The sequence below is a fragment of the Papio anubis genome, chromosome 8, assembly GCF_008728515.1.
Source record: "Papio anubis isolate 15944 chromosome 8, Panubis1.0, whole genome shotgun sequence".
In the NCBI taxonomy this organism is placed as follows: domain Eukaryota; kingdom Metazoa; phylum Chordata; class Mammalia; order Primates; family Cercopithecidae; genus Papio; species Papio anubis.
In genome coordinates, this window is record NC_044983.1 from 54,750,184 (window position 1) to 54,774,406 (window position 24,223).

General features: G+C 40.2%; 2 protein-coding genes and 1 non-coding gene across 4 annotated transcripts in view; 1 reads left to right on the plus strand and 2 right to left on the minus strand.

Moving 5' to 3' along the window:
- Window positions 1-6,734, minus strand: part of TOX (thymocyte selection associated high mobility group box) — a 309,872-nt gene extending 303,138 nt beyond the window's left edge. The window contains exon 1 of one of the 2 annotated variants that reach the window (XM_017962033.3): window positions 6,341-6,734. In XM_017962033.3, the coding sequence (XP_017817522.1) occupies window positions 6,341-6,442 (102 nt within the window). In that variant the 5' untranslated portion in view covers window positions 6,443-6,734. The remainder of the gene's footprint in view (window positions 1-6,340) is intronic. The other variant, XM_021942355.2, reaches the window with a different exon arrangement.
- Window positions 6,735-6,778: 44 nt separating this feature from the next.
- Window positions 6,779-8,591, plus strand: LOC116276356 (formin-like protein 4). Its single transcript, XM_031669572.1, has 3 exons — window positions 6,779-7,682; window positions 7,790-7,858; window positions 8,213-8,591. Exons 1-3 carry the CDS (start codon window positions 6,916-6,918, stop codon window positions 8,331-8,333), a joined length of 957 nt encoding a protein of 318 aa, XP_031525432.1. The 5' UTR covers window positions 6,779-6,915; the 3' UTR covers window positions 8,334-8,591.
- A 15,108-nt stretch (window positions 8,592-23,699) lies between these two features.
- LOC116268746 lies at window positions 23,700-23,829 on the minus strand. Its single transcript, XR_004175913.1, has one exon. It is a non-coding gene; the product is annotated as a small nucleolar RNA SNORA51 (small nucleolar RNA).
- Window positions 23,830-24,223: the final 394 nt, after the last annotated feature.

Here is a 24,223-nt window from a genome sequence, read left to right on the forward strand (position 1 = left end):
TTTTTTTTTTTTTTTTTTTTTTTTTTTTTTGAGACAGAGTCTCGCTCTGTCGCCCAGGCTGGAGTGCAGTGGCCAGATCTCAGCTCACTGCAAGCTCCGCCTCCCGGGTTCACGCCATTCTCCTGCCTCAGCCTCCCGAGTAGCTGGGACTACAGGCGCCCGCCACCTCGCCCGGCTAGTTTTTTTGTATTTTTTTGGTAGAGACGGGGTTTCACCGTGTTAGCCAGGATGGTCTCGATCTCCTGACCTCGTGATCCACCCGTCTCGGCCTCCCAAAGTGCTGGGATTACAGGCTTGAGCCACCGCGCCCGGCCAACTGATCTTATTTTTAAAATGTAATTGTTAATAGCATACAATCAACTCATGATAATTACATTTCATTTTTATTGACATGTAAGATAATTATCCTACCTGTGACTTCTCAGAAATCTTGAGATTCACACTCAGATAGCTAAAATGTAGGGTGGTAAGTGATCTAAATTTGATTAATTGATTCAGTTCTACATGGCCAACCATTCCCATTCTAGTTATCTACGTATATTCTGATGAGAATACATCCACATGCTAACCCCTGTTACTTACCTCAAGTGTAACCCAACCTAATTTACTGTATTCCAACTGAAGATCACAGCCCCATCTTCATACTATTTTCGAATCTAAACATAGCCTTCTCACTGAGGAAGGATGTTTAAGGGGTTTATCTCTGAGCTCTAAATACACTGCACAAAATGGGAGGGGACGTGGAAGGGAGACTATAATAGCTTAGAAATACCAGTCATGGTTATTTTTCCTCTCAGCATCATATGGGGGTTGTCTTACTCTAGTATAATATTGTGTAACTCCACATCATCCATTCAGGTCGGGGGGATGGGGAAAGGAAAACAGCATAATTTGGGATTTCAAAAAGCAGATATGGGCCTGAGAGCTGGTAGATTCCAAATAGAAAACAGAATCAGGTTACTGCAAGAATGGATATGTTCACATGATTATGATGGTGATGAAGGAAGGTGAGCTGAAGAGGGAGCCAGGCAGCCTAGGCAACCACAATGGTGATTAGTGTCCAGTGGAGAAGAGAGTTCAGATTAGAAGTACAGACCTCCTAGGGTAAAATTAAGATTGGGGAGGAGAGTAGCAAAAGCAAAGGTGGTCCCAGGAGTTGGAGTGGCCGGGAAATGGGTAACTGGGAAGGAGATAGAGAGGTGGGAGATAAGAGGTGCTGGGCACACTGGTAGACTTGCGACTGAAGGCTGACTTTAAAACAGAAAAGGAAGAATCATCAGCATTTGAGAAACACCCCTAGGGTCTTTTCAAGTTTCTAAAGTCCTAGCAAAAGTTTAGAAAGCACTATAATAAATCACCCTTCACAGCTAAATAAAATCACTGTGCTCCCCACTACCTTCGTCATTTTCTAGGCTAACACTCTTGAATGGAGCCCATCACAAAAAACATATCACCACTAGAAACAGTCTCTCACACACCAAAACCAACATTTGAGAACCAGATTGGTACCTAGGAAACCACCCCTAAAATTGGAAATTTCCCTACTTCTTCCTGTTCCACTGTTCTTAATTCCCTTGCAATCACATCATTTAAACAAAATCCACAATGATCATTCAATTAGATATTTACATATTAGTTTAGTTTTCATAACTAGGCAAAATATCAAAATTCTCCTTAATATCACTTACTTTTAAAATACACGATAAACTGTGAGAATACTAAACTACCTATGCAATGTTAAAAATAACATCAGATCCCTCTAAAGCTCATAACTATAACTTTGTTTGCACAGACATTTAAAATTGAATTTGCAATATTGAAATAACCCACACAGTCAACATAGCTACATTTGAAGCTTTTGTATAATATCTGATTTAGTGGCCAAAAACCATGATTGCTTGGTTTATGCTCTTTCTTACATAGGTATTTATTTAAAACATATTTAACAACCTCAAAACTTCTGAAAAGTGCCAGCTGATAAAACTCCCAGGGGAATTTTAATTATATATATGATGTATGAAGTATCAACTACGAATTTCCCAAAGTCCTAGAAGTTATGGAGGTGGATGGAGAACTAATCAAGCATAATGCTCTAAACTTATAACCCTCCCTTCTTTTCACTCTTTCTCCCCATACTCCTCCTTCATCTACTCCTCTTCCCATCCTCTTCCTTTTTCTTACATTTACTGTTCAAAATAGGAATAATGACTCCTTCTTAATGTGCTTGCAAATCTTGTATTTTTGATGTGATGAGTATTGCCACATTAAAGTATAACACATAATACATTCTAAATAGGAAAATAAGCTCAAAGGAGATTTTGCAGAGACTGTAATGAATCTTGTTATTCTTAAAAGTTATCAAATGTCTAATGTTTGCCCTGACATTTTCAAGCAGAGTTCATCACAAATGGGTCCTTCCTTGTGCGTTTTCACGAAAAAGAACATATGCACTGTCCTTCCTCATTTCAATGATAAAAGCTGAATATTCCGAATGCCCATTATTCTTCACTCTGTATATCACCAGCATGAAGCATGGGTTTGTGTTTTGGACTTCCCTGTTTCTAAATCAACCAAAGAAAGATTCAGGACATGATTCCATAAAGGCAACCACTGAGAACAGTGAAGCCCATTATTTCTCCTCCCACTGCAGGCTGAGGTCACCATCCCTGTCATTAGCCATGTCATAACATAATTGTATTACTACTCCTTATGTGGGCAGATACTGAGCAATAACTGAACACATCACATCGTTGTAAAAATGAAAAAGTACCACTTCTTTGTCCTATCTTAGCATAAAACCAGTGAAAACAATCTTTGGAAATGACGCTGCACTAAGAAACTGAAAAGAACTGTTATTACTCTGTAGGTATATATTTAAACTGATGATCTGACATCTTTAACTAGAATAGAAAATAAGACTATATCACTACAGAACTCCAATTGTAAGCTCATTTAATCCAATTTATTTTGGTAGCATTCAGCTCAATTAAGGGATACAACGTTACTTCAAATAGACTAATTAGATGAAACTCCACTATGGTACTCATCTTTCAATGTCTGAAATACAACCATGCTCTAGGCTGCAAGAGGTGAATACTGCTAACTCCAGCCTCCATGTGTCTGTCCAGTCTATGAGCTACACTGCTATTTCCAATACTGACCTACATACAGCAACATGCCACCCGTTCTGGCTGTTTGTATAAGAGATGCCTCACACACTTGCCTTAACCAACATCATTCTCATTGTTCCCACAATGGCCTGTGTGAAAATGGAGGCCACTTTGCATAGTGATATGTTCATAACGCATATTAGTCTTACAATAGAGCAATACTAGATTAAACCGTTTCCAAAAATGCCTCCTCCAGAGTTTATTAACTGAAAAATGGAAGTAGTGTTTTGGCAATCTATAGAGCAGCAGTGCCGGAAAGTGTCAGCAGAGGAAAACAATCACATTTTAGTTTAGAAAGCTTCAGGAAGAGAATATTCATTTTCTCCATTAGAGTCTCTTCTGACACTGAAAACAATGTCACTGGGAAACTGTAGCTACAGTTGTAGGATTCTAAAGCACAGATAGATACTGGTTCCGCTGGGATTTAGCACACCAACTTTAAATAGCAAAGTGTTGACAGGTTTAAAATAAAGATAATAAGTAATTTATGATCTTATCACCCTATTAAAAACAAATCACCTGACAAACTGACTGCTATTTGTAATAAACTACATATTCATTACGCCTCCGAAGGAAGCAAGATTTACTTTGCAGTATTGTTCTTTTGGGGATGTCTGATCCAACTTGTTTTAATAAATGTAGGCACAGATTTCTTACTTCGCCTTTTCCAAACTTCTGTCCTTCTTCCATTTCCCTGCAAATCCACTCATGTCATTGCAAAAACAAATGCTAGTTGACTGCATTATGCACAACTACAATTGTAGAGCTGGACAGAAATTTTGTATTTCTGTAATGCTAATCACGGTGGAGTGAAAAAACTCAAGTGCCTGGGCTTTGTGGGGCCTAGAAAACTATCCAGGACATTAAATATAATCAGGGACCAGTGACAAATATATCTGATGGACTGCTACATAGAGATGGGCCAGAGATGTCCCTGGAGAAACATTTCCATGAAGTCTTCTTCTACTATTAGAAACATATCTTATGACTTTGCATTTTAAAAATCTATTATTCTCTGGATAAGTTAAATAGAAGACCCGCAACTAGTCTATAGAAAGGGTGCCTCATTTGCATTTAAAAAGAACAGTTTGCTTCTTATACACGGGGTGACTTAAAAGGAACTTCAATGAGCTAGTAAAGAAATTCTGAATACTTTCTAAATTAATTTATTCAATTCACAGCACAACTCACTAAAATTATTTAAAGCACTTAATTGGAAAATGATTTAATATATTGAAGTAATTCCTGATTTTTCCAAAGCATTTAACTTTTAAATTAAATCTGACCCTACTTATCACAAGAACGAGGAGTGAAATGTGTATCCAAGTCATTAACTTCTTTTGGGGGCCTAAAATCACTGATAAACTTAATAAGATTTGTCCAGTTTCATTGCCAAAATAGTTCTGAGCTTTTGGTTCCGGTAACTACAGTGGAATATATCTTTACTCTCCAAGATAGGGCTGCAACTTTATTATTTTTTATTAGCAATAGTGTTGGTGTCATAAGCAAAACAAAACGTAACACGATACTTGAGTGTACAGACAAAACAGATTTTAGACTAAAAGAACTATGTCACCAGCAAATAATGAAACTTCATCACACAGACTCCTCTGCGCTCGCCAAAGTTCCCCGTACCTTTCAACTTGTCCCTAGCTGAAGGGCTCCCTGTACAATGGAAGCCCTTCTGCACTTGCTCAAGACTGGATGTCCCTCTTTTCTAACTTGCCTAAACACCATCGGCACACAGCACAGTCCTTTGAGTGGGTCTCACACTGGACACAGCACCGAGGAGCTTCTCCACGGGGAAGTGTGTGTGTGAGAGCCTGACTGTGTGTCAACACTGTCCATGACTCGGAGCTGCGACTCGGTCGCGTGGTGGGGAGTCCAGGGGCTGAGAAGGCAGAGCACTAAGTATCTCTGCATCAGGTAAAAAAGCTGTTTGGTGACGACTCGCCACAGGCAAATGTTGGCAGTCCCAACGATTTTTCCTGTGTAATACACCGAGGGTCGCCATGGATGTGCCTGCAGGGGCGGTGAGTATCAGGCGGATTTATCACCAAGCGGGAGCTGGGCGTCTAAAAGGCCCGCCCCGCGTTTTAGAGACCTCAATTCTCTCTGACAACGTACATCCAACGGGACTGCTTAGACACGAACAGCTAGCCCTAGGCGGGGGCAGTCGTGCCCTGCGACCACTTTGGGGGACCGGTCCCTGAGTGTCCTCCCTCTCGGGGATGAGAGAGTTCGAGAAGCCGGGAGAGTAACCCCCTCCCTCGTACCCCCTGACTGTCCTATAGGTGGACCCAGCCGAACTCCGCAGCAGCCCGGGCCAGCGCCCCACCTCCGGGTCACCGGCAGGATCCGCCTCTCCCCGGGCCCCCGCGGCCCTGGCACCCGAGGTCAGCGGGCCGTGGGTACAACTCAGCAGCGGACCCTGCTCCAGCCCCATGCCGAGTGCGGGAGCTTTGGACTTGAACGCGACGTGTTCGCCCGGCTCCAAACAAACTTGCAATTTCCGCGCGCACCCCTAAAACAGGAGCTGTTCTCCAAACCGTGACCCAGCTACCCCGCTGTGCTGTGGCCCGCGGACCTGTGTCCGAACCCGGGCTCGGCTGCTGGAACCGGTTTGGGAAAACAAAAGAGTCGTGGGGCAGTTTTCCCTATGGGGGGCAGGGGCGCCTCCCGGGTCCCTGCACCCCGACTCCCGGTTGCTCCCTGGCAACTACTCCGGAGAAGGGAAGTGGTGCCACGAGCTCCCACTGCCCGGGAGAGGGAGGGAGAGAGAAGGGGCAACTGGGAAATAAACTGAATTCTCTTACTCTGCCTCCGTTCCTGGACCCCAGACACACCCCCAAAGTATTCCACGGTTTTCTCTTATTATTTTTTTAAACGCCCCCCGGCAAACCTAGGCAGGGATCCTTAGTCGCGAACAGCAGGAAGAAAAGAATCCGAGCAAATCGTGTCACTTTCCGCACAATCGCGGTGTTTGGCAAGCCCCCGGAGCTACTCCACAATATTTACTACCCAAGCGCACGCAGGCTGCAGCGGGCTGCGAGCCGAGCGCGCCCGGGACCGGCCTCCGCCAAGCCGGCCCCGCCGCGGCCCGGCCACCGCCGCCCCCCTCCCGGGATCAAGCAGCAAGAACACGGTGGAAACAAAAGCAGAGCGTTCACCTTGTTGCAATAGTAGGGGTCCAGGCAGGGAGAAGGTCCCAGACAGGGAGCGTCGGGCGCAGCGGCGGGCTGGGCTGGAGGTGGATAAAATCTTACGTCCATTTCACTCTCACATCAAGCAACTCCTTTTCTTTTTCCTTTTTTTTTAAAAAAGTGTTCAGCAAAACAAGCTTAGACGGAACAGAGTGAGGTGTCTGGGCTCAGGAGTAAAAGAAACACCTTCCTTCCCTCACATCCGTTTGTGGTTTGTTTAAGAAGAAGAGGAGAAAAAAAAAAAAAAAAAAAAAAGAGGGGGGAAAAGCGCTCAACTCTCCCCCAAGCCGCGGCGCGCACCCGTCGGCGCCGAGCGCGCAGCCTGCTCCACCGCCGCCTCTCGGTCCCGCCGCCGCCGCTGCAGCCGCCGCCGCCGGGCAGGTAACTTCAAGCGCTCATTGTCCCCCCCGCCCGCCCCCCCATCTCCGCCTCCCGCGCCCCTCGCAGCCCGGCACACGCGCTCGGGCTCTAGGTACTGGGCGTTTTATTGGAGACTGAGTTGCTCTGCGTGTAGTTTATTTTCTCCACCTTGGAGGCCCGGGATGTGGGGGTTGGGGGGGAAATTCAGAGGGGACAGGGCGGGAGGGGGACGAGCGTCCCGGGCCGGGCGGGGTAAGGAGCGCGGCCGGACGCTGGCTGCTCACGGCCCAATGGCTGCTTTTCGGAGCCGAAGGCCGGGGACTGGAGAAAGGAGGAGCGGAGAAGGAGAAGGAGGAGAGCACGGCCCGGCTGGGACAGAAGCGGTGGGACCCTGGGAGGCCTCCGCTGTGCCCGTGCCGCGCTCCTCGGGGCCAGCGCGTCGCACACAAAGGGGCTGGCGAGCCAGAGCTACCGGCGGCCTCGGGGTACCGTGGGGAGCGCGCAGCGAGGGGGCGCTGTGGCGCACCCCGCCCCGCAGCCCCGGAGCCCCGCCCCCGGCCCGCCCCGGCCCCACCCCACTCCCACCGCCCCCTCCGCGGCCGTCCCCACCCCAATCTCCGCGACCCCCACACTGCCCCTCGGCTATTCCCCACCCCTATCACTGTGCTTGGCCCGTAGTGGAGGTGACTTTCCTGCGCAGCGCCGCTCCTGAGGGCCGAGAACCCACAGGGAGTGCGACCCCTCTGCACGCTGTGAGTGGGCAATGTCCGAGGGACTCGAGCCGATCGAAGGTTGAGGAGCCGCTCGCCTGGGAGTGGACGGCCTGGAAGAGCCGCCCCTCTTTGGTTTCTCTCTCCCGCCTGCAGTCCGCACCCCTCCGAGATTCGTGCCCCACTGGACGGTTTGCGAAGGCTGAGGCTGCCTTGGGGACTCACAAAAGGCCACAGGGGTGATTCGATGTGTAAATAGGGAAACAATCATCAGCACACAATCCGGCTAAAGGGATAACATATGAGTTTGCTTGTTGCCCCTCATGGGATTCTTCTCTTTTTATAGCAGGACGCCCTGTAGTGCTCCTGGCGGTCCACGAAAAATTTGGAGTCCGCCTCCCCATTTCTCCGGTCGGTGAGTGGCAGAAGGAAATCGCCAATCATGTTTTCCCGCTTTGCCTCCCCAACTCAGAAACTTGCAACTTGCAGTGTCCTGGAGGTTGGGGCAGTTTGGGGTCTCTTGGCTGCTGTCCAACAGATTTATCTCTAAGAGCAGTGTCCTGGATGGGAGGTCCAAGTAGGAATGGGCGACATTTACCTCCCTCTCCGGGAGCAGCCCTGCACACTAGGGCCCAAAATTCTGCAAGAGAGCTTGGAAGTTCTTCATCCGTTCCACTTGTTTTGCTACTCCACACACCCTTCTAGAACATGTGGATTGCCAACTGCTCTTCGTAACTTTTCCATAAGTGTCTCTTCCCGTGTATTCCAGAGCACCAGGCAAATACAAGCAGAGAGACCCGGAAAAAAAAATTATGAAGACAGCATTAATGATAAAATTAACGTGGCTGAGTGGATTGTCAATGCAAGTGCCTTTACTAACTCTATGTTAAGTTTTGCTTTGTACTCCTTACATCCTCTTTCTCTTAAGCCATTGTTTTAATTTCTTCTCGTTATCATTTTTAAAAGTAGCAAATACAGCTTTCTTCCTACCTTCACGATTGACATGGTGGAGGTTGGGTTGCAAAGAGGAAGCAGTAAGAAAAAATAATTCTTCTATACATTCACAAGTCTTTCAAGGCACAAAATAAAAGTAAGAAATAGAAAATGTGTCCTTTCTCCTAATAAAGGTCTTTATAATGAAATTTAAATGAAGTTTTGTGTTTCATAACATCAGCTTTCCGAATACTATTGTAGATACTAAAATGTGCCTATATGTATTTCCTTCCACAATAATAATAATAATAGTAATAATAAACTTTTTAGATTCAAATTAAACATTTCTCAGCTTAAATTTCTATCCTCAATCCAACATTTATTATATCAAAACTTGATTTTTAAAAATAAAAGTTTCTTGGAATTCATCATTTATGTCTGTTTCATGGCCTTGTGAACATCAGGAAGATGAAATGAAATGGTTCAAGACTGGAATGCCATTATCTGCATCTTGACACCTGGGAGATAATGATGTCTCCTGCTTTGCTCTACAGACCTACCACTTTTCTCTGCTTTAAAGGAAAATCCAAACGCAGGAGACCTGTGCATTCCTCTACATAATCAAGAGTCTGGTTTCTTCCATAGGAGTGTATGGAGTCAAAGTGGTATTCTGTACATGGCATGGTGTGATAGGTGGGAATATGAGCTACTGGGGGGAAAAGTTCCTTCTTCTAGCCACTTATACAAAGAGAGGCCATCTCAGTGTAATCTGAAAAAATGCTCACTTTATAATGCTGTATCCAAGGCCCATCATAAACTAAATGGATGTATTTCTACTAAAAGTTGGGGAAAGTTGAATAGCTAAACCTCTGAATAAATCTTCTTAATTTAGAAAATAAAATAGTAGAGTGTCATTGTAATACTTTTCAGTTCCTGGACATTCAACTCCACGTCATGGATAAATAAAATAGTTATTTGTCCATTCATTCATTCATTTGTACATTAACAGACAGAGTGGTGAAAAACACTAATGCTATGTGTTATTTACAGGTTTAAAATACAAAAACAAATTATTTAAAATGATTCTTGCTCTAGATGTAGTCTTTCAGAGCAGTGTTTTCCAACCTCGTCTGTTCAGTGAAGTCATCTTAGCAGTTTCGAAAAATACTCATGCCAGAGCCCCACCCACATAGATTCGGATTCAGTTCTTTTGGGTAGGGCCTGAGCATAGGAATTTTTAAAAGCTCTCTAGTGGCTTTAATTTTCAGAAAAGATTGAGAATCACTGGCCTAAAAGGAAAGATAAGGCAGTCTAGAAGGAAAGAGTCTAAGGACAAAGGAAATGTTAAAAGCATGAAATTATAGTAGATAGGCTGGGTTGTCATTTTGTCTTGGTCCCCATAAGAGAACATTGAGGATCACCACTCCCAGAACCCCATCACCTACACTGCATTTTAGAGATGGAGTTGGCAATTTGCCCATTTACTCTTAGTAAACTTGCATGACTTGTAAAGGTCCAGGTTATAGTTTATTCATCTGACCTAGGAACTTTATGTACTCTATTTACCAGAAAATGAGTGCCTGTAAACAAAACATCTCTTTACTAGTGCTGATGTAATACTATCAGTACCTACTTGTGAAATATCTACTATGTCATGGACCTGGTCCTAATTTCTTTGCATTGAATTTCGCTGTCTTATTTAATTTTCCAGATTACTTTGGAAAGCCTCATCAGTAATTACAGACCACACGGAGCATTTGATTTTGTTGCCTCAACATTGCCCATCTTCATTTTAATTATAGTTTCACTAATTGCTATGTTTTCAAATTTATACTTGTTTTCAGTGACCACATTTTATGTCTACTGATTCTTTGTATTATGTAGGTTAAGTTCTAAATCTTGTAGTAACGTCTCCAAATCACATATAGAGTGCGTTACTTTGGGGAAAATAGCTTTTAGACAGTTAATCTTATCTGTGATTTACAAGAGTCTTATAAAAATTATTCAACAAACCATAGTACTTCCTGGCAGGTATTCTTTGCTAGATTTTGGAGTTAGTTTTTCTTCAGGGGTTGAAGCCCTCTATAGATGCACATGAGAATGAAATATTATATAGAGGGGTTGATTTTGAAATGCCAGATATTAAAACTAAAATCAAAGCCTGCCAAATTGTATAACTAAATTAATATTTAGCCCTTCACTGGCCTTTCTGACTTAACGGGCTAGTTTTCCAGTGACAGCTGATGTCACAATATTTCTAGGGAAAAGGAAGCCTCATTCTTTTAAAATACGATTCATTTTATACCTCATATGGCCCACCTAGGATTTTAAGGCCTCATTAGACATGTGTATACCCAATGAAGTTACAGGGTGAAGTAGCTATTTGTTTCCTTAGAATCTAGCCAATCTTGAGTGCTACACATTTTAGATTCAAAAGGATATCATTAATGGTTTTGATAGGAAATGTTTACATGTTCTCAATTTACCAGTTAGTATTTACTGTTGTCCAGGGTTACTTAACATTTTTCTAAAGTAATTTAAATATAAAATGGAATGATATGCAATAAGTAATATCTTTCAATGGAAGAACGCAGAGTACTGAAGTTTATTTCCTGGGGAGACTAGTGAGAAATGACTAGATTGTAACTCTTTCAACCAGAAAATAAAGGATTTCAGAATGATGAGGAAAGTTTGAAGGAAATGATACAGGTCCACAGATAGCTCACATGGTACTAAATGACTCATAAAATGCAGTATTTTTTACATAATTTGGGAAGTGTGCCATGCTTGTACATCTCACCATTGAGTGTGGTACAGTACTTTGATCTTCAACAATATACAACATTTGTGACATAATAGCTATAATAGGACTATTCAGCTATTTTACACGGCAATAATCCAGTCCTCTCTCATCAGGATAAACTGTGAGGACAAATCCTTTCAAAATCAGAATTAGTTCCTTGTAGAAAAGTGAGGCTACAATTATCCCTTAAATAGGAGCAGCTGCAACATGGTATCGGCCTGGAGCGTGGCAGTGAAGTGTTTTTCCAATGCAATTAAATGGATTTTTTAATGCAAACTAATATTCTATAAAAAGTCAATTGGTAGGGGAGTAGGTGTGGAATTGCTGAGATGAAAGAAACAATCATTTTGCTTACCTGAGTTAATATTCCTGCCTTTAGTAAATGATATTTTGGTGAGAATGGATAATCAAGGCTCATATTTTCCTGTGAAGTGGGGCCCAAAAGAGAACCAGAATAATACAAAGGAAAGATAATTCTGGTTTATTTCTACACTCTATGTCTTATTTTGAAATGGATTCACAGCCATATTTTGATATTGTTTTTCAAAAAGGTATAATGAGTGAACAGTAACATTTCAATTTAAACAGCAAAGGTAATACTGGGGTGGAAAAATATAAAGAGAGCTCACAGGACCTATATTAGTCAGTGCCCACATCCAGAATGAGACAAAGAGGAATGGGAACTTAAATTTCTTACCGCAGAGATGATTAAAGGATCAGAAAATAAGACCTTTAAGAAAGATTAAAGGACCTGTCTAGGGAGAACAATACTGAGAGGCAATGTAAGTCTTCAAATCATATATATCCAGAGCTGTTTCACAAGCAACAGGGAAAGAAAACCTCCACTGAAGATACAACATGAGGAATTGGATTGTAATACTAGAACATGGAGAACTCAGCCCACACGAAAAGAATTTTTCCTAGCGTAAGCTTAAATGTATTGCCAAAGGAGAGGTGTCGGCTGTCAGTAGGACTGATTTAAAAATCTCTGCAACCAAAGTTTGTGAAGTCACCTGCGCATCCACTGACACCCTTCTTGAGTATGCTTTCCTTACATAAGATCCAGTAGGCTGAGAGTTTGAACTTAGCCCCGATTATCTAAAAGACATGTACTCATAAATTTTTGATAACGTATAGAGAAGTTTAGCCAGATGTGAGCTAAATAATATCTTACGGTTCTTTGAAGTCAACAAATGCTTCTCTTTATATTATGACTTGTTGATAAAAATTTTCAAGGACTTTCGTTACACACAAAAATAACACATCTGATTTTGCAGGCAAAATGTAAGATATGACAAAACTGAAAAGCAAAATAACTAATACATTTTTAGAGTGTTCCATTTGTAAAAGGATAGTCTCACATGATAGGGATGGTGTTTTGGATGACCTCAGAGCCAAAGATAAAACAAAAGGAGTCCTCCTGCCTTACTGTCATATATTTTAATGCATATCATTCACTAAGTCAAAATTCACACATTTTTAAGACAACAAGAAATACGCAAGACTCCCAATCAGACTGATGGCTGTTGCTGAATTCTGGATTCTCCCATGAAATCTTCCAGGGTTGAGCAGGTAAATGTGACTCTGCACCCTCCCCTTACCCGATCTCCCCCAGGAATAGGTACTATTTCCTTCCACTAAAAATCCACTTATGCTTGACGTTTATATAATGTGATTAGCTATCTACTCATGTATTGTTTTAATGTTTCCATTTTATACCTAATGGCTTTTGAATATGTCTGTCTCTATTAATATGTTTGATACTGATTATAGGCTCCTAGAAGGAAGGGGCAGAATCTCTTTGAACCCGACTTTGAATCTCTTCAATAGGATATATGACCCCCATGTATCATCAGTTCCTTAAATATTACTCTTTCCAAGAAGACAAATGCTTCTGAATTGTGTTTCTCCCAAATTCAATTCACTTGTTGAAGCTCCAACTCTGACGTGATGGTATCTGGAGATGGGCCTTTGAAAATTAGGTATAGATGAGGTTCATGAGGATGAGGCCACCAGGGTGGAATTAGAGCCCTTATAAGAAAAGACACCAGAGAGATTGCCCTCTCTCTCCCTGACATGTGAAAACACAGAAGGTGGCCGTCTACAAGCCAGGAAGAGGGCCCACCCCAGAAACACGTGATGCTGACAACTTGATCTTGGATTTTCAGGCTCCAGGACTGTGGGAAAATAAATTCCTGTAACTTCCAGCCTCCAGGACTGTGAGATAAATAAATTTTCCCAGTCTATGGTATTTTGTTATAACAGCCCAAGCTAAGACAACAACTTAGCAATTTTTTTCTTAGTCTCAACCAGAGTTAATTTAGGATGCTACTGATGCAGATTCAAGGTGTAATAGTATATAATCACTTCCATTGCATTAAGACAGCTTAGGAAGAGTTACAATAGTCTTATATTCCCTATGTTGTCTCATCTGTATTGTTATAGTTCAATATCACCTTTAGTTAAAGAAACCATTATTTCTCTGTATGTAAGGTGCTGTGAGTAACAATATATGTTAGTTGCTGTTGATCCTCCTTTTCTTCCCCTTCCCTTTTCCGCTCTTGGCTGCTTTACTCATTTATGTTTTCTGTGTCGCCTTTGTACACCTTTGTAATGCCTAGATTAGAAATTAGTCAGAGAATGAACAGAGAAAATAACACTTAAGCCAAGAGAAGAGTATGAACCAAGTCGGAAAGGCTTCAAAAACAAAGAAAAGTTTGGAACAACCAGATCAATTGAGTATTTGCTATAATTTTTAAGGTGTTGAGGTGGAAGTAGGAAAAGGACAGATGGAGGAGAGCCGTGAGAGGAGATGGAGGAGGTTCTGATCATTCAGTGTTGTCCTTCTAACTGAAGAGCTGGAACTCTCTGTTAGGGAGTCTTGAAGAGCTTTAATATAGAACCTAACTTTGATATATTTGTATTATAATATTTTATGAACAATGGGATTTTTCACACACTATTTTCATTACAGTAAGGATTCCATAAGCAATTGCAGGAACTACTGACTACGGAAAGAGAGAGCAGATACTACTTTTCCCAAAATTCTATAAATCTGCTTTAGTAGCTATTGAATGTAAATATACCTAGAAAAATATTAAATTGAGTATTGTTACCCTCTGTAATCTATCTCTTTAGCTTCATATTTTTCCAGCCTCAAAATCCCCTTCCTCTCAACCCCAACCTCAGTATCTTAAAATATAGCAAACTACTTAAACAGGACCACAGCCCCTAAATTGCAACTCTAAATTCAAAAAGTTCTGAAAACTTAAAGTTGTGTCATGACACATTGGTAGCAAAACCCAGAGGCATCATCTAATCTGAACTGACAAAAGCCTCTTTAGAATTTGTTGATCCTACTCAATGTATGTTCATATGTTTTATTGCAGAAATATTACTGTTCCATTATGTGATACTACTTCAAATCTCACATTAAATGTGGTTTATGTAATATTCTGTAAAACTTTTCAAAAGTTAAAAAGATGTTTATTTCAAAACACATTTGTCCGTTGGGTGTCAAGTAAGAGATTATGGACCTGTACTTGTAGTAAGCTAAACTCACTGTGACTTATTTTGAAACAGAGGAATAATTCACCTACAATAAAACCATTGATGTTAAATGTACAAATTTGATAAGTTTTAAGAAATGTATGCATTTGTGGACCACTGCTACAATCACAATGCAAAAAAACTGCATCTTTTCACAAAGTTTTCCTGAATCCCTTTGCAGTCAATCCTCCCCCAGTCTTCAATCCCCAGAAACCACTGACCTGATTTTTGTCCCTCTAGTTTTGTCTTTTCCAAAATGTTCTATAAATCTAATCATTCAATATATGAACTTTTATGTCTGTTTTTTTTCCTTAGAATAATGTGTTTGAAATTCATCTATGTTGTCATATCCATCAGTAGTTGCTCCTTTTTGTTACTATTGGACTATCGGTATAACACAATGTTGTTTATTCATTCACTGGTTGAGGAGCATGTAGGCTCTTTCCTGTTTTAATTATTATGAATAAAGCAGCTATAAAAATCCAAGTATAAACACTTGTATGGACATATGTTTCCATTTCTTTTAAGTAAATACCTAGGAATGTGACTGCTAGATTGTATGGTAAATGCATGTTAATTTACAAGAAACTGCCAAGTTGATTTCCGAAGTGACTGTGCCATCTTTCATTCCTACTAAGAATGTATGAGAGTTTTGGTTGCTCCAAATCCTTGGCACTGCCAGTTTTGTCAAGTTCAGGCATCCTAGTGGATGTATAATGACAAGTCATTTAATATTAGGAAAAGTCTTTTAAAAACGTTTACCTTTTAAAAATTGGGTTGTTTGTCCACTTATTACTGAGTTATGTAAGTTCTTAATATATTCTGGATGTAAGTTCTTTTTCAGAGTCTAGGTGGAAAAAGCTACTAGGGCTAATAAATTAGTTAAGAGAGACTATAGAATGTAAGGTCAGTATACAAAAATAATTACATTTCTATATACTGTGACAAACAATTAGATATTGAAAAATACATCATTTATAGTAGCATCAACAATATGAAACAGGAATAAATTCCACAAAATATATGCAAGACTTGTGCACTAAAAATTACAAAACAATGCTGAAAGAAACTGAAGAAGACCAAGATAAACAGAGACATGCTGTGTTCATTGTATGGGGGCCTCAATATAATTAAGATGTCATTTTGCCCACAAAGATCTACTGAGTCAATGAAGTCTCAATAAAGATCTTAGGCTTTCTTGTTGAAAAAGAAAAGTTTATTTTAAAAAGTTTTTATGAAAATGCAAAGGACCAAAACACTTTGGAAAAGAATAAAGTTGGAAGAATTATACCATTTGGTTTTAAGACTTACTCTAAAGCTACAATAAAGAAAACCACATGCTACTGATGTAAGGATTTATAGACCAATCAAACAGAAGTCTGGAAATAAACCCAAATATACACGGTCAATTGATTTTCAATAAAGATACTTAGGTAATTCAATGGGAAAACGATAGTTTTTCAACATATTCTGCTAGAACTATTGGATATCCATTTGCAAGGTAAACCCTTCCTTCATACCACATACAAAAATTAGCAGAGCACGGATCTGCATTTACGCAAAAATCATAAAACTCACAGAAGAAAATACAGAACCTGGGTTAGACAAAGCTTCCTTAGGACACAAAATGCAATTTATTAAATTGGATTGTAGAAAAATTAAGAACTTGCTTTTCAGAAGACACTGTTAATGAAATGAAAATTCATTCTACAGACTGGGAGAAAACATCTGACAAATGTCTTATAATGCTCATGTTTGCAATATTTATCTGCCTGGTTTCTGTTATTTCTGTTATTTCCTTTACCTGGTGTGCCCTTTTCCCTGGTCTTGGCTTGAAGAGCTCTTATTTCTCTTGGAGAATGGATAAACTTGGATATTATATCCTCATTTGTTCAGGAAGGCTTCCCAGACCCTCCAGCTCTTCATGTTCTAGGCTACTCTTAGCATCTATCAGACTGTACCTTTCTGATCAATTTGCGGGTGCGTTTTCTATAATAAACAGTTAGTTCATTGAGGGAAAAGACATGTTGTTTATGCTTTCCTGGGTTCTTGGACTGAAGAACACTCACTCTTTCCATATCCCTAACCCCTACCCTGTCCTTTCTCAACTAAAACAATTTTTAATACTGCCTCCCCTTCCGGATAAAGCTCTATATACTTCCATCTTATTGCTGCTAAACTTCTTGAATTCATTCCCTATCTATTCTTCTTCACCAGACCCATTTTTTCTTCAACCCGCAGCAGTTTGCAGTTTGGTTTTCTGCTCCTGAACTACTTTCTATTGAAACTGTTCTAAGATTTCCATTGAATTTCTAACTGTCAGTTTCACTGAGCACTCTTTATTCCTCACCTTATTTGACTTTCTTGGAGCTTTATAAATTGGTTCCCTATTACATTGTGAAGCCTTTGAGCTAAGGGGTCCTGCTTTATTTGTCTTGGTGGATAAACAGCTGGAGCGCATCCATACGAAGAGAACAAACAGGTAGAGAAAGCAGCATGACCAAAAAAAAAAAAAAAAAAAAAACCAGAGAAATAACAGAACTCCGGGGAGCAGGGAGTCATAGGATACCTTCCAGAAGGGAATGGCAGAAATTCATCTGTTCCCTCACTCAGTTAGCCATTCTTTCAACAAACACTACTTGAGTGTTCACTTTATGCCAGACACAGTGTTAGACTCCAAGTCCACAGACCCTTTTCTATACCCTCTCCTGTTTGACCATTTGCTTCCATAACTCCAACTCCAACTCATTTTCCAATCCCTCCCAACTTTATGTCACTTTCCTATTTTCTGATTCCCAGGTACATATTTCCAACTGTCTACCGGGTATATCTGGCTGTATCTCTGGAGACACTCAAACTCAGCATAGACACATGCATTTTTTTCCTATAAATTCATGAGTTTTTTCCTATAAATTTATGAGGTACAAGTGCAATTGTGTTACGTGCATAGATTGCATGCTGACCAAGGACTTTAGAGTATCCACGACCTTAATAATGTACATTGTACCCGTTAGGCAATTTCTCATTTATTCCCTGACACATACAATTCTGATAAATCTAATACATGTATTAAGCATTTTCTCCTGGAATATATATCTAGTTTAATAGTAATACTCAATACTCTGCCATGATAATTAACCATGGTTCCCATTTCTCGACTCTCGGGTGGACTATTGCTGGAATCTCCCATTGGGTCTCCTTGAATATAATCCAGAATCTACACACCCACTATGACTGTCTAACTAAAAGACAATTTGAACACACCATTGCCCTGCTTAAACACCTCCAACAGCTTTCTGATACTCAAGCACTCCAAACCATTTGTTGTCCTGCAAATAGCCACATATATTTGGCTTCTTTCCAAGCATCTGCTCTTACTGCCTCCTCTGTGTAGGAAAGAAGTCCTCAATACCCTATATTCCCATAATGACTTTTATCACCTTCAAGACCCAATCAAATACAACTTTGGCAAAGCCTTGCCAACTCTCCTTCCCCAATACATACTGTGTATTCTTTCATCATGGTGTTGTAAAGATTTGCTTATAAGCTCTTCTTCCATTCTAGATTATCTAAATCGTCATTATACTCCTAACATCTGGAATAGAAATGAGTACAAAAACTAGTTTTGAAAAGGCAACTATTCTCTGATTTTGATGTGACCAGCTTCTATTAGGTGTTATTTGGGAATAGTGTCATATATTTTATGGTGAATACAGTACTTTAAAAAGATTTAGCCACTTCCTTAGCAGTGGTTTATCTCTCCCTCAGAGAAAGCCAGAATGAGTTTTTAATAAAATGATTGAAAAGGTACACCAAATCTCCAATTTAATTATTTCAATCCCAGCAAAAAGGTCTTTCAGAGAGGCTGCCACTTGATAAAATGTGATAAAGTTTCAACACATTCTTAAAAATTGTAAATTAATTTATAAACTTGCATTCAAAGTTTAATCTGCTATTTTCACATATGAAAACTCATAAGGTTGCTTCCTATTGATTTAGTATTTTGCATCTAGAGTTTAAACTAGAATTTAATCTCTTTCTAGAAGCTTCCAGAGGCACTTGGGACTTATCAGTGAATGTTGCCCATTTTTACTGCCTTCAGAGTTAGGTAAGGACTCCACACCCCCTGTTCCAGATCTCAACTTAGATCTCTAGGCTTATTTCTCTCAAGTTTGTGTTTCTACTAAAGCAGATCACTTCATATTATGTTAACACTCCCTGAATTTTTATGGCTTCTATGTGTTTGTTCAAGGGCAGTGCCCTGCCTACCTGCTACTTCCTCCTGTCATTCTCTAGCCTCTCTTTCCATCTTAACTGCCATTGCCTTTCTGAAATCTCTCCGGCTCCAACAGGAGCTATCACCTTTCTTATTCACTGGAGTGCTTGTTGGTGATCCTTTGATGGGACTTCTTATATTTCACCCTCCCCTACAGTTACATATATATATAATATACATATTATATATATAATAAATACATTATATATTTATATATAATATATAAAAATATATAAATTATATATAATATAAATTATAATATATAAATACTATATAATATATAAATTATATATAAATTTATATATTTATATATAATGTATTTATTATATATAGTATATGTATTTATTATATATATTATATATTTTTTTTCCCTTTCTTTCTTTTATTTTTAGAGGCAGGATCTCACGGCTCACTGCACTTTGACCTTTTGGGTCCAAGCCATCCTCCCACCTTGGCCTTTCAAGAAGCTGAGACCACAGGTATGCAACACCATGCCCAGCTATTTTTTTAAAATTTTTTAAATTTTGTAGAGATGGGGGTTCTCCATATGTTGCTGAGGCTGGTCTCGAACTCCTGGGTTCAAGGGATCCCACCTTGGCCTCCCAAAGTGCTGCAATTACAGGCATGATTCACTGCACCTGGCCTCCTTTTTCAACTAGACAAAAAGTTTTATGGGAAGTATTACTATGTCCAGTTCATCTCTGAGGCTCCCACAACGCCCAGAACAACTTGAAAATATCAAGTACTCAATAATAATTTGCTTTGTTGAGTTAAAATAAATTCAAACAGCTTTTTCCTCACTACATGTTAGCAAAATAATTATAACAAAGACATACATAATCACAAAAAGCAGTAGAGCCAGGATTTGAATACAGACAGTTTACTATGCTTTAAACTCTTGGACTTGGTTGCCTTGACAGCAGTTAGAATATGTGTTGCAAACTTGTTGGTCCAGCTATGGAGCTTCACTGTAATTGCAAAAACATAAAAATTGTCCTGAAGAGACCTAACATTTTCTCCCTGACAGTGTATGAGAAGAAAAAAAAAAAGTTTTTATTATGACATTAGTTTCAAGGAGTAGGAACATACATAAGAGCATTCCTTTCGTGAATTAATGATGATCTTTATCATCTATTTTCTAGTTTAAATCTTTCAGAATGTATAGATACAAACTTATAAACATGTAGACATAATCAAACTTACTATTTGCTATTAGAGTGAGTGTCCCCAATTTGAAGACCTAGATAATATCTCTGAAATCTACCCAACCTGGGCATAAATACAAATTGTGCTTTTGGTCAGGCTTTGGGAAGTGAATCTGCCTTTCTGATCCTCAGTGTCCTAATCTATAAGACAAGGATGCCATTAAGAGTGCAATGCATAACTTATGATAGGAAGATCCACAAGCGGCTCAAAAGTGGCAAGGATGTCCTGTATTAAAAGCCAAAGATGTAGGAATTGAAATAAGCTTGGTTTGGTGATCAGATCCTTATTCTGGGCCTTTGGGCTTCAACAAGCAGGAGGAAGTAAGGGCATAGCAAAACATTCTTCAGTGTTGGGATTTGAAATTCATTAAGGGAGTGTGAAAATAACATTGACTTCATTGGTCCCCACATAAAGTAACCACTTGCTCTAATTGGAAGCATTATGTTTATTCATTTATAGAATATGAGAAAGAACTGAGTGAACCAATGACGTAGCACAGAATTTTCCATTTGCATTTTGGGATATATTTGAACCTATTTTTAAGTAGTGTCTGGGGTTTTTCTGGGGCAAAGAAAGTAGAAAGTCTCTTTTACATTGTCCTTTAATAGCAGGATCAAAATTTTCCTGAATTATCTGTGATTTTTCCTTATGTGCAGATGAGTTTACTGTTTTTACCATTTGGTATTTCCAGTCAACGTGCTAATCTCCACCATCATCTTGATCAAGAATCCCCTTCCAGCTCCACATCTCTCTGTTAAGAATACCTTAAGTAAGTGGGAAACCAGCGTACAGTTTCTTTTCTAAAATATTTTGAGATCTTGAAGTTCTGGCAAGATCCAGAGGCTACAGATGAGATTGAATAATACTCATTGCCAAGTGATCAGACACAAAGACTTGTACAGAAACTGAAAAATACCAATCAGGTTGACCGTTGCTTTGTGAACCTTCATGGGCTGCTATGGGTGAAGCACACCAACATGGCACATGTATACATATGTAACAAACCTGCACGTTGTGCACATGTACCCTAGAACTTAAAGTATAAAAAAAAAAATAGAGTGCAATGCATACCTTATGGTAGGGAGACCTACAAAGGTGAATGATTCTAATATTTATTGAGCACTAATAGTAGGCACTGGTTTAAGCTCCTTAAATGTATTAACCCGGCCAGGCACAGTGGCTCACATCTGTAATCCCAGCTATCCAAGGAGGCTGAGACAGGAGAATCGCTTGAACTCGGGAGGCAGAGGTTGCAGTGAGCCTAGATCATCCAATTTCACTCCAGGCTGGGCAACAGAGCAAGACTCCATCTCAAAAACAACAACAACAAAAAATGTGTTATCCCATTACTCCGTGAGGTGGACTCTACTGTTAATCCCAGTTCCTTGGAGAACTTGGAGCACAGAAGTGGTTCAGTCCCACAGCAGGTAAGTGCTGGCAGTAATTCTAGCCCTGGCTGCTTCTGCAGGTACCTGCTTCTCCACTATGCAAAGCTACTTTTTCACAGGCGTGGCTGAAGTGACTCAGGGTGACTTCAGAGCACATGGTCGCATGTGCATGTAATATGCTGAGTCCGTCTGAGTGATGTGGCAAGGCCCAAGGAAATCTAGCAGGACTGGTGAGGGCCGAGGTTCATCATCTACCTGTGCAGGTCCTGGGTTAGGGTGTTTGCATTTGGGAGAAAGTGCGACCAAGAGGCCAGAGTTGTACTCCTGCCACCGTGCTGAGGCTGCTCTGCTCTGAGCTTTTCTTGAAAGCCTGAGGGTAGATCAACTTTCCCTTTACTCTTTGTCTAATACTTTTGCAGCCCATCCCCTCACCATACTATCCATAAACATCAGCAGTCAAATAAAAAAAAGAATACTTCTGAGGCTGCCATTTAAGATCCTGTGGGGCTGGGAGGTCTAATAAACATGTCTAGAATACCAGATTTTTTTTTGGCCAACTTCGTTTCAAGATGCTCCATAACCTCTCCTTTTTTTGTGAGTCTTTCTTCACCTCCTTGCCCCAGATGTAGTGTTTGTTCTTCTTGTATGATGTTTTCCATATGCATCCTTCTCAACCAACCAAAAGTGTATACTCTTGAGAACAGGGATTCTTTTATTTTTCTTTTGTTTTTTTGAAACAAGGTCTCACTCTGTTACCCAGGTTGAAGTACAGTGCCTTACCTCAATCATAGCTCACTACAGACTTGAACTCCTGAGCTTAAGTGATCTTCCCACCTCAGCCTCTCAACTAGCTGGAACTACAGATGTGCACCACCATGCCTGGTCAATTTTTTTATGTCTTATAGAGACGGGGTTTCACTATGTTGCCCAGGCTGGTCTTGAACTTCTGGGCTCAAGGATCTTCCTGCCTCAACCTCCTGAAGTGTTGGGATTGCAGGCATGAGCCACCACCACTGGCCTCAGAGAACAAGCATTTTGACTTTTGGATCACGGTATGACTTGCAGCATACAGCATAGCATCTAAAAAGTAGAAGCTCATTATGAAATAGAAAAATGTGAAACATCTGTAAATCAAACCATTTCATAAACCAAGTCAAGTCAACATACAAATGACAGATTGGGAGAAAGCTTTGCAACTTGTATAACAGTGTATTGTGATTCGTAATATATAAACAATTTCTTTAAATTAAAAAACTTATTTAAAAAATGGATAAATGACAGCTATTTTACCAAAGGTGAAATGCAAATAAGTGAATAGTCAGTAACATGTGGAAAAATTGTAATACTCACTAGAAATTGAGAAAGTATAAGTGAAATCACTGCCCCCCCAATATTTTAAACATATAGGCAAAAACTTAAAAAAGATTTACTTCTAGAGAAGAAAAGAAATGAGGGAGGAGAAACATTTATGTACAATGGGTAGTTGGGAAAGGGTGTGAAAGAGTTTGAAATCACATATTTTATGTGTAATTATGTGTAGTGTATTAGTCTGCTAGGGCTACCATAACAAAGTACCATTGACTTAGTGACTTTAACGACAGAAATGTATTTTCTCACAGCTCTGGAGACCGAAGGTCTGATATCAAGGTGTCTGCAGGGCTGCTTTCCTCTGAGGTCTCTCTCCTTGGCTGGTAGATGGCTTTCTTCTCTCTGTGTCTTCACATGATCTTCCCTGTATGCCTGTGTCCTAATCTGTTTCTAGAAAGACACCAGTTATATTGGATTAGGGCCCACGCCAACAAACTCATTTTAATTTCTGTATCCCTTTAAAGACCTTGTTTCCAGATATGGTTATATTTTGAGGTAGTGGGGGGTAGAACTTCAACATATAAAGTTTGGGAAAACACAATTCAGCTCATAACACATAGGAATATACATAGATAAACACATACTTAATAAACAGGTAGGTGCGTGTTACAGAAACAAACCAAGTAGAATAAACTCCAAATTGTTAGCAATGTTTACCTCTAGGTCTGGGATGGAATGGATAGAGAATATTTGATTCCTTTTCCAATTTTAAAAGGTCTGGAACGATGGCCTTCCATATTTCCCTATTCACAATATAGACGAGGCGCAGGGCCCGGGGCTGAAATGCATATGGGGTAGGTTTATTTCCTTCTCTTTCTGCACAGTCAGTGTAAGAACACAGCTGTGTTAAATACCAGGAGGCTGTTCTGGGATTATTATTTGTTCCTTGTTCCTTTTTGAGCTTTTCAGGATTTTCAAATAATAATAACAATAATAACAGTAATAACGATAATAGAAATATCGTGTACAGAAAACATATCATCATCAGAGGCACGCACTGCCCAGATGCTAGCCAATACTGCTTCTACTCTTGTGCAAACAAGAAAGCTATATTTCCCAGCCTTCCATGTAGTTAGTCAGATTGGATGATTTGACTGAATTTTGACCAAAGTAACATAGGTGGAAGAAAATATGCCACTTCAAGTCTTGGCCTTAAAACGTCTCTTGTTATCTTCCTTAGTTTGCTCCCTTTCTTCTTGACAGCTTATTGAATAAGAGGACCTAGTGAGGGAACTCTGAGCCCATTCTCTGAGGTGG